The 10,677-nt window shown below is 62.5% G+C and overlaps 2 protein-coding genes across 2 annotated transcripts in view; both read right to left on the reverse strand.

The window, feature by feature from the left end:
• ARID3A (AT-rich interaction domain 3A) overlaps positions 1-10,677 on the reverse strand; it is a 33,384-nt gene that overhangs the window by 5,266 nt on the left and 17,441 nt on the right. The gene's annotated exons all lie outside the window — the stretch shown is intronic.
• WDR18 (WD repeat domain 18) lies at positions 2,393-9,875 on the reverse strand. The gene is made up of 10 exons (XM_027664163.1): positions 9,658-9,875; positions 9,033-9,143; positions 7,533-7,666; positions 6,913-7,054; positions 6,207-6,350; positions 5,942-6,006; positions 5,705-5,829; positions 3,534-3,700; positions 2,960-3,028; positions 2,393-2,693 (listed from the first exon to the last, which is right to left on the reverse strand). The coding sequence occupies exons 1-10, from the start codon at positions 9,865-9,867 to the stop codon at positions 2,562-2,564; spliced, it is 1,299 nt and encodes a 432-aa protein (XP_027519964.1). The 5' UTR covers positions 9,868-9,875; the 3' UTR covers positions 2,393-2,561.

Below are 10,677 nucleotides of genomic sequence, written 5' to 3' on the forward strand. Positions count from 1 at the left end.
CCCCCCGCCGCCCCCAGCGCCGCCGCCAGCAGCCAGAGCGCCCGCAGCCCCTCCATGCGCCCCGCACCGGCCCCGCACCGGCCCCGCACCGGCCCCGCCGCTTTGTGCTCCGCCGGGGACGGCTCCGGGGCGGACCCCGGCTGCGGACAGGGACCGGTCGGGTCCCGCCGGGCCCCCGCTGGGCAGCGCCGAGCCCCCGGTGCGCGGTGGGTCACTCCGGACCCGGCCCACGCAGCGCCGGATCCGCCCGCAGCCGCCCCGTCCACGCCCACGCGCCACGCGGGTCCCCCTCGCCGCACCCCGCAGAAAAGGGGGCCCCCGCCCGCGCGGTGCTGCCGTCCGAGGGCAGCACAGGCACAGGGACCCCCGGCACAGGGACCCCCGCTGTTCTCTGGGTGGTCCCGGCCGCCTTTAGACCACATGGACCTTCCTCCTCCTCTTCCTCCCTCTCCGGCCCGGGAAAAGCCCCTCGGGGCGGTCCCTGAGCCGGGGCAGGAGCCGTAAATTGTCTCCCCCGTCCCGGTAACCCCCCTCTTCCCCCCCATCCCTCTATCCCTCCACAGTTTGAGACACAGCCTCAAAATCCGGGGGTCTCAAGGCCGGGGGGTTCCGGGGCCGAGGGATTCATCCTGCTGTGTGGGGAAGGGGCCAAGGGAAGCAGAGGTACAGCCTTCTCCCGCTGAGGGGGGAGTCGTGGGGTCACCCTCCTCATCCTCACCAGGGAAACTGGGGCCTGGCCCAGCCTGGAGGTCCCCACCACCGGCAGCACAAACAGCAGCGACTGGGGCCGGAGCTGCACGAAATTAATAAGGAAAAGCGAAGGATGGAGCCAAAAACCATCTGGCAAAAAGTATCGATCCACAGACAAATGTAATGAGTCACAGCCTAATGAATTCCTCTGCGGAGCTGGACCCAAGGGGGAGGGCAGAGCGAATCCTGCCAGGGCACAGAGGGTCAGGGAGTGCTGATCCCCCCCGGAGTGGGATCCTGACAGAGGAGCCCTTGGCACCTCTTTCCCACAGGGATAAGTGTGGCACAGCACCCACTGTCCGGGCAGGAGCTGGGGAGGGGGAACAACATGATCTCGGTATGAAATAGCCCCCCAAATGCTGGGTACAGCACAGTTGGGAAGGCCCATCCTCCCTCCTGCTCTGTCCAAGTGCAGCACCCTGACAGGAACCCCACTGAGGGACTGGGAAAGTGTGGGATGACTGGAAGGGAGCACTGAGGTCTGGGTTTGGTTGGGGGCTGTATCCCCAGGGATCTTGGGGGGCTCCCTGCAGCAGGGACATGCTTCCATCTCTGCCCCCACTGCAGCCCCCGGCTCAGGGCGATGCTCCCTGCTGCAGCTGATGAATGTTGATCCAAAGTGTCAGGATCCAAAGGAGGAAGATGAGGAGCAGGAGAGGAAGGAAAAGGAACGGACTCGGGTGATTAAGCTAAAAGCATTTTCTGGGGAGCTGGCAGGAGCCAGGGCCACACGGACACTCTGGTTTTAAAGTGCACTTTAAATCATCTGCACTTGGGTCTGGTATATTGAACAGGGTGTGGGGGGACAGGGGGGGGGCAAGGGACACCTCGACACCCCACAGGGGCAAGGAGGGACCTCTGGGGCAAAGGTGACTGGGCAGCTCGGGGATGAGAAATTGCTTCCCTGCTCCCAGCGGGCAGCCCCGGGGACAGTGATGGGTGGTTCAGGCCTGTGGCCACCCAAGGGGTGTTAAAGAAAGAAACTTGGGCATCTTTCACTATAAAAACAAATCTTTTATGTAAAAAATAAACCTAAACAAAACCCACAACCCCCGCTGCCATGCTGTGACAATACAAAAGGCCGAGTCCCCAAACACCGTGAAAACAGAGTCGTTGGATCCAAATATATATAAATTGTCAACTGACGAGATTGGAAATAGCACCTTGCTGGCCCCCCCTGCCCCTCCCCAGAGTGACCCTGTGCCCCAAAACCACCACCCGCACTCTGAGCCCAGGGACTCCCCCAGGCCCTGCCCATTGGACAGGGTGGGTGCCCCCTCCTCAGCCCTGGTACCCAGGGACCCCCCGCCTGCCTCAGACCCCACTGCCCCGGGCACCCCCGGAGCAGGAGCTGCTCAGCCCCCGCCGTCCCGAGCGCAGGGTCCCACTGAGCGGGGTCCGGCAGCGCCAGGCAGTGACCCCCGGGGCAGGGTGGGCGGCAGGGGGTCTCCAAAATCCAATCTCAAAACGGTATTGAGAGAAAAACACTTTTCTGTCTGCACTGCAGGGTCAAGTAACAAAAAGAAACAAAAAAAGGGGCAGGGGAAGAGCCGGGGAACGAGCAGGAGCTGCATCCTGAGCTCTCCCGCAGCGGCCGCCCGAGTGCCCCCGAGTGCCCCCGGCCCCGGGTCGGGGTGAACACGGTCCCTGTGCTGTCCCGCCCGCAGCCCCCGTGCCGGGCTCAGTCCCGTGTCCCCGAGCGGGCGGCGTGTGCCGGGTCAGGGGATGGGCCGGGTGTGCTCTGCCGGCTGGGCAGGTGCCCGAGGGCGGGCAGGGAGAGGTGGAGGGGTGCGAGGGCGGGGGGAGCCTCTTCACTTGGCTGGATTGGTGATGATGCGAGCGGAGAAGTTAAAGAGGTCCTTGTTGATTTTCCGGAGGTTGCTCACCTCCTCCTCCAGCTCGCTCACCTGGATCGTCAGGTGCTCCTGGTCTCCCACCAGGTTCTGCGCCAGGAAAACACAACAGACAAGCATCAGTGTCTCAGCTCTGGCAGGTGGAGGCTGCTGCTCCCTCCACAACAGGAAACCCCAAACCCTTCAGTCTTCTCCCTCCTCCTTCTCAAGCCGCAACACCTCCTGCTCATGTCACCAGCAGATTCCAGGGCTCTTCCCCCCAATTCCTGACTTGCCCCAGACCCCATAAGTCAGATCAGCTGACAAGGACCCCCCAAGGGGTCTGTGCCCGATTCCAGCCTGGGAGCAGCTCTCACCTTTTCCCTCGTCAAGTACATCTGCGAGTACATCCTCTCTGCCTTCTCCAGGTAGCTCTGCCCGGGCTCCTGCACGGACCAGATCAGAGGGGTTGGCAGAGCAGACATGGACCTTCTCCCAGTGGCCCTGGGCAGGGCTCCTTGTGGGAGGGACCCAGGGTGATCCTGCTGTCACCTATGCCAGGCAAACAGGCCCCCTGGCCTGCTGCCACCTCCCCAGTAGGGAGCTCATCCATCAGCTGTGACAGGACTGTCACTGTCACTCGCCCAGGGACAGACGCTGGCAGAGGGGAGCAGCTTTGGGACCACCGTCAGAGAGGTCACAATGGACAGAACACTGATGGTGTGGGACCCCCAGCTGGTGGCCAGGGGACGGCCACACCAGAACCGAGGAAGTGGTGGGACAGCAGAGCCAGCCCACGCTGCAGCATGGGGCTGGGAGGACAAATGACTGCAGCAGCCAGGACGGGGAGGGAGCAGGAACGGGTTTCATCAGCTGGAGGAGAAGCTCTGCTCCAGCACAACCCCTCCCCGATGTTTGTCCCCCCTCCCCAGCCCCCATTCTCCCCCGTACCTGCTGGTGCAGCCCCAGGCGCAGCGTCACCCCCTCGGCACCCGGCTCGTCGCTGCTCTCGGTGCCGTGCAGGTGTTTGCTGAACTTGGGCAGGGGCACGCTGGGCTTCCCGTCGGGGTTGAACATGTTGGCAGGGGCCAGCACGATGAAGGCGTTTGTCACCGGACCTGGCACGGGACAGTGGGGACAGGTCAGGCTGGACCCCAGCGGGTTTGCCTCTGGCTGGGGCCTTAACAGCGAGTATGACCTGGTGCAGGCAGTGGCCAGGACTCTCTCTCCCTCCCCAGCCGCCTTCCTGCCCGGGGCTGCGGCTCCACGCCCCAGGCCCAGCACCCCCGGGACACCCCCGGGTCCGGCCACCCGAGGGGAGTGGGGGCTCGACCTCCCCCCCAGAGCTGCCGTTCATCAGCACCGCCCTGCCCGCGGCTCTGTGCTGCCACATCCATCACCCCTCTCACCTGCAGAACTAATGAGCGTGTTAATTACAGCATTTACCCACACAGGCGGCTGCTTTCTGGAGCAGCCCCCTCCACCCCCTCCCAACTCGTGCTCGCTGCAAACTCCCACCGCTGCCCCCACGCCCGGAGCTCTCCCTGTCAGACACAGCTGCCCCCCAGCCCCCCTCCAGCAGCTCAGCCACTGCTACCACTCTGTGTTTGGAGAGACAAGGATGGAGCTCGTGTGGCAGGACTGGAATAGAGGCCTGGAGGGATTTGGGGGCAGTGGAGGTTTCCTGCTTCCCCCCAGAGTGGTGCCGGCCATGCGGTGACAGGGAGCAGCCATGCCTCGCCAGCACAGCTCAACTTCTCAGAGCCCACCTGCCTGCCCACGCTCTGTCTCCACCAAGGACAAGCCACCCTTGGGGTCATGCCTGGCCCCAAGCCACACTCCAGCTCCTCTGATCAGCGTCAAGAGGGGAGGGAGGGCAGCAGGCCCTGCGTGCCCCCGGCCACCCGTGTGAGAGGGACCACGCTGTCCTGAGGACACTGGGCTGGAGGCTGCTGTCATGTCACCACAGCAGAGCCCGTGTCACCCCTGCCTTGGGGAGGGAGTGGGATGCACTGGAGGGCACAGGGTGGCAGGGATAGACCTTGCCAGGGGCTCACGCTGCTGCTCGGACAGGCCAAGGGAGAACAGGACCCACGGACACCAGCGTTGCCCCACAGAGTGAGGGTCGGGCTGGGGCAGCAGAGCCCCCCATGCAGGGAAGCTGCAGGGACCCCAGACCCAGGACACTACTTGGGGGTGGTGGGCTCCCAGCCCGCTCCCGGGCTTGGCAGAGCACACACAGCGCAGCGGGGTGGTGTTGGTGCCAGGGCTGCCAGGGGAGCCAAATCCCTGCCCACAGGCAGCAGAGGGAGCCAGAAGAGACTGCAGAGCACCCACAGCTTGGGGTCAGCCTGGTCCTGCCCCTCCTGGGAAGAGCCCAGTCCAGGCACTCTCCTCTGATTCCGTCTGTTTTCACCCTCTAATGCCAGCGGTGCCAGGCTGGATGGGTGCTGCAGTGGGTCCTAATTAGGGATGGTCCTTGGCAGCCAGAGGGAAGAGGGAAAGGGTCTGGAGGCAGCCTGGCTTCTAGAGACTGCCTCGAGGCAGCAGCCCAACCACTGCAGGGGAACAGGGTCTGGCTGTCCACGCCATCACCTTCCAGGGCCATGCCTGAGAGCAGCGGTGCCAACCCCACTGGCCAGGATGGCACCAGGGACTGGAGAAGGAACCCAGTTAACAACAGGAGGGGTAAAGGTCCCCTTGCTCTGAGGCACCTGACTGCTGCTCCACAGAGTTTATGAGAGCCATCAGACTGAAATCCCAGACGACTGCTCATATGGGATTCGCTTCAGGCCCCATGAGCTCATGGGTGCTCACTGCGGGGTCACGGAGCCATGTCCCCTCCAGACACAGCTAGGGTGTGTGTGGGGTGACTGCTCCCTTGGGAAAACAAGGAGGAAGATCCCGGGTGACCTCAGTGACGAGGTGAAATCCATGACTCACTCCCGACAGCGCACAGGGTGGGGGGTTATTAACACACGGCATCGCTCCAGACAGCCAAGGCTCCCTCACACGCCTCTGCCCTTCCCGGGGCAGAGACACCCCTGCAGTGCCCAGGGCAGCACAGGTGAGACAGCAGTGGCCTCTGGCAGCAAGGATCCTGGAGATAAGGACATTCCTACCTTTGTGATTCATGGTCTTCAGGCACTGCTTGCTCTGGATGTCCCACAGCCGGACGGTTTCGTCGTGAGAGCCCGAGAGCAGGAGGCTGCCGTCCGTGGAGACAGACAGACACGTCACCTGGTTCCTGGAATGGGGAAGAGGATGTTTAAACTCAAGATGACCCCAGGACTGCCAGAAGCCGGTGAGGTGGGCAGATGGGGGCAGATGGTGGCTGGCAGGTATGTCTGGTCCCTCACCTGTGCCCTTTGAAGACCTTCCCGTTCTCCCGCTCCGTCTGGAAGGTCCGGTCTCTCTGGACTGGCTGCAGAAATGAAGGAAGGAAGGGAGAGGGGTTAAAATTCAGGAAGGCTGAAGCCAGCAGGTTCATCACCGTGTCTGGAGGGGGCAGGGGAGACGCGAGGGACCTAGGCCCTCCCGTGCCCTGGCAGGTGACACCAGTCCCAGCAGGGAAGTGATGGTGGCTCGGGGTGACAGGGCACACCCACAGCCCCACACACTCACCCAAGCACAAAGATCAACCTGGAAGATGGACCCATCCATGCCACCACAGAACATGTGGTACTCTGAGAGGTCCAGAGTCACAGCCATGATCCCCACGTCAAAGAGCACAGAAAGCAGGAGCTCCCCAGACGAGATTTCCCAGAGCTGGCATGAGAAGGGACAGGAAATCATGGAATGTTAATGACAGGTTTGGAGGACACCCTGGCATCCCACACTGGCACCTTGGCATCCCACCCCGGCATCCCTTCCTGTCTGGGACTGGGAAACTGAGTGCAAGGCAGAAACAGGGCAGAACCAGCATCAGCCTCTCTGTGGCCAGGAGAGAAGTTTCCAAGGCAGCTCCACAACAGCCCTGAACCCTCTCCGTGCCCACCCTGCCCCCAGGGTACCCCTCTCCCTACAGGCTCCAGCCTGCTCTGCTCCCTGTGGACATCAGCAGTGGGAATCAGAGGAGCTGACCCTGACATTCCCAGGAGAACAGGGACTGCAGCGGCTCAGCCCGAGGGCAGGTGCAGAGAAACTGCTGGTGTTGGAGAAGCAGAGCCCAGGTCTGGTAGCTCTGAGTCACTGCAGAGACAGCCAAGAAATTCAGCCTCTGCAACCTGGGAAAGCTTTGGGACAGCTTGGGGACAGGGACAGCTTCCTGCTGCCTGGTGGAGCCCGGCTTTGACCCTGCAGGGTCTGGCACCTCTGGAATGAGCCTCACCTTGGCTGTCTGGTCGAGGGAAGCAGTGGCAGCCCGTGCCAGGGGCCCTCCGAAGCCGCAGCACAGGTCGGTGATGGGGAGGCTGTGCCGGGACCAGACGTGCCGGGGGTCGGGGATCTGGGAGGGCTCTGCCTGCAGGACACTGTGGGGAGAGCAGAGAGGGGCAGCACGGTGGGTCAGCCAGGGCAGAGCCGTGGGGAGCTGGGCCAGGCTCTGCTCCTGCTGCCTCTCCTGGCTGCTCTCCTGGCTGCAGGCACCAAGCGGGACACGGGAGCTGCCGGCGGCCACAGCACGTGGATACTAAGGCTGAGGGCCACAGCTGAGCTCCCCATCCCAGAGGAACAGAGACATTGGCTGCCATTGGCAAGGGAAGGGCACAATCCACTCTGTGTCACCCAGGAAAAGAAGTCAGAGCCATATGCCATTCCCAAGAGACCCGTGAGACCCCAGGGAAAACCTCCCTGCCCGGAGGACGCCACCTGTGGAAGAGCCCCCAAGGCTGGCACAGACCCAGCTGGGACACGTGGGCTCGGCCAGAGCTGATCCTGCCTACAGGACACGGGGATCTCTCGCTCCAACACCCCTACCCTGATGCTTCCTGTGCCCCCCGACCCCCTTACTTGTAGAGGTTCCACACCAGGGCCAGGCAGTCCTTGGCCCCCGAGAGGAAGTGGCTGCTGTCGTCGGTGAAGCAGAGGCACGTGAGGTCCTGGTAGTGTCGGTTCAGGATGGCAAGGAGGTTCCCATTGGATACCTGGAGTGAGGGGAAGGGCAGAGATTGTCAAGGACTGAGATGTCCCAGGATAACGTGGTGCCCTGCCCTCAGTGCAGCAGGGATGAAGGGGAGGTTCTGTCGAGCACAGGAGCCCATTGGCACCTCACGGGCAGCGACTGACACCACGGAGGTGCAGCTGGAACAACCACATGTGCCAGGACTGCAGGGAAATGCAGCACAACAGCAGTGGGAGAGGTCCTGGCACGTTAACTCTGGAACCTAGTGATGCCAGAGCCATTTCTCTGGTTCAGACACAAGCGTGCAGTAAAGATTTCCTGTTCCCTCCTAAGGTTCATATTACTTTGGTGGTTTCTTCCCACCTCCCACAAGCCCTCAGGAGGTGGCAGCAGGGTTACAAGAGCTGCAGGAGGCTGTGTGACACCCCAGGGGTGCTCGTGATCCCGGGCCAGTGGAGGCTTCAGGGTGGACAAGGAATTCCCCAAACCTGGAGCATTTCCTGTAAGAAGGCAACACTGCAGATGTGGAAGGAACAAAGCAGCAAGTGAGCCTCAAATAAAATAATGGAGTTGATTCCCTCCTGTTGTATGAATTACACCCAAAAATCAAACTAAACCACAGTTCAGGGGGTTTCACAGACAGCACAAGACCAGGACTCTGGGGGCTGGTTCCAGCTCCATCATGGTTTCCATGGAACCCCTCCCACGTGCCAGGGGGACAGTGCCATACCCTGGAACACAGTGCCATACCCTGGAAGATGTCTGCAGGTGAGGGGAGGCAGGGCAGGGCCCAGCTGGGAGCACCACGAGCAGCATCTCCCACTGCTGCGGGCTCAGACCTCTGGTCCCTGATGAGTTCAGGTAGAGCCGCCCACACCACGAGGCTCAAACCTCCCCTGACACAGGGAGCTCTCCAGGTGAGGCATCCTGGGGTTTAATCCCGGGCTCAGGACAAGCTACTGCTTTTATTTGCTCGGTGGTGTGCTGGGAACGCAGCGTAATCCCACGTAATCCAGGAGTAATTAACCAGCAGGACAACAACCAGAGCACAGCAGGGGCTGCTGACACCCTGGGCACACACAAACACAGAGCTGAAATGTGGGAGAAGCGCTGGAGAAAAACCAGGTCCTGCACTGCTGCCTCGAGGGAGCAACACCCGGCCCCCGAGTCACCAGGAGCCTCTTGGAAAGAGAAGGAAAGGGCAGAGCGAAGCCTCTCCCGGAATTTCTCCCCCTCCTGCTTTGACGAGCTGCCCCACAGGCTGCAGAGGCCTGGGACTGGGGATGTAGGGTCACTTGAGGGATGGGGGCACTGCCAAAAGGACAGGGCACTCCCTGACTGCCCAGGGTGTGGGTCTGCACGTCCCCGAGCCCCCCAGGACCCCGTACCTCCCACAGGTAGATGCTCTCGGCGACCCCCGCCAGGATGTAGAGCCCGTTGGGAGAGGCCGTCAGGCAGGTCACGGGCCCGGGGCAGATGATCTTCTGCTGCAGCTGGTCCTGGGGCAGAGAGAGCACAGCGGGCACTCAGCACAGCGGGGAAGGGGCTGCAGGCAGGACCCCCGAGGTGGGGGCTCAGGGGTCTCACGGGAGGGTCCTGCAGAGAGAGGGATGGGGGGCACCTGCCTGTGGTGATGGGGGTCAGAATGGAAAGGAGGGAGGGGAGGCCTGGGGGTCTGGCCATGGAAATGGGGGTGCCTTTGTGGAGAAACGGGTCATGGGGGTGTGTCTGACCATACAGAGGGGGGTCTCTACGGAGAGAGGGGCCGTTAGGAGGGTGTCTGACCATAGAGGGGCTCTCTACGAAGAGAGGGACCATGAGGGGTCTTTGTGGAGAGAGGGGCCAAGGGAGGGGCTGACCATGGAGGGGGGGGCTCTGTGGACGGAGGAGCCCCTCACCACAGGGCCGGGGGGTTCCCACGGAGGGAGGCCCCGTCACACCCCCACCGGACCCGCGATGCCCAGGGGCGCCCCCCGAGCCGAGGCCGCCCGGGCCCGCCCGCCGCGCCGGTACCTTCCTCTGGAGCTCCCAGACGTTGATGTAGCTCTTGCCGAGCTGGGCCCCCAGCAGGTGCTCGCCGCCCAGCAGCGCCAGCCCGCGCGGGCCGCTGTTGCCGCCGCGGTACCCGGGCAGGGCCGAGCCCGAGTGCAGCTCCCAGACCGAGCAGTTGCAGAGCGGCCCCGCCGCGTCCGACACCAGCGCCACCTCCATGGGCGCCGCCATCTTCGCGGTCCGCCAGGGCCACAGAGAGCGCGGCCGCGGCCCAGAGCGCCGCCTCCCCCGCCCCTCGCCGGCCAATCAGCAGCGGCGCCACCGCGGCCGCGCCGCCGCGCGGGGCGGGAGCTGCGCACGCGGCAGGAAGCTCAGCAGGGTCCGCCCCGGCCGCCCCTGGATGGGTGACCAGGGGCACTGCATGAAAACCCGCAGCCCCGTGCGGACCCCAGAGGGACCCCCAGGGCACCCCATAACCCTACAGGGACCCCCAGGGCACCCCATAACCCTATAGGGACCCCCAGGGCACCCCATAACCCTATAGAGATCCCATGGACACCCCACAGTCCTGTGCGCACCCTGCAGACACCCCATGGTTCTATAGGGACCCCATGGACACCCCATACTCCTTTGGACACCCCACAGCCCTTTAGGAATCCCATGAATACCCCACAGTCCTATGGATCCCCTGTTGGCACCCATAGCTTCGTCTGAACTCCATGAGCACCCCACAGCCCTGTAGACACACTGTAGGCCCATGGACACCCCACATCCATAAGGACACCCTATGGACAGCCCACAGCCCCCTGGGCACCCCTGGGTAACCCTGGTTCCCCCCAGGGCCAAAATCCCCAAACAACACAGCTTTTTTTTTTTTTTTTTTTTTTTAATTTTTTTTCACTTTACAGGGTTACAATTGTCTTAAATATTCTGACGTTTAAATACAATCTGTATAATAATGTTATTATAAAATGTAAACTTTCAGTGTTTTTACTTTATTTTATCTTTTTTTTTTTAAAATTTTTTATTTTTTTTTTTTTT

This window comes from Corapipo altera, unplaced genomic scaffold, assembly GCF_003945725.1.
Source record: "Corapipo altera isolate COAL_440 unplaced genomic scaffold, ASM394572v1 96, whole genome shotgun sequence".
NCBI classification, from domain to species: Eukaryota; Metazoa; Chordata; class Aves; order Passeriformes; family Pipridae; genus Corapipo; species Corapipo altera.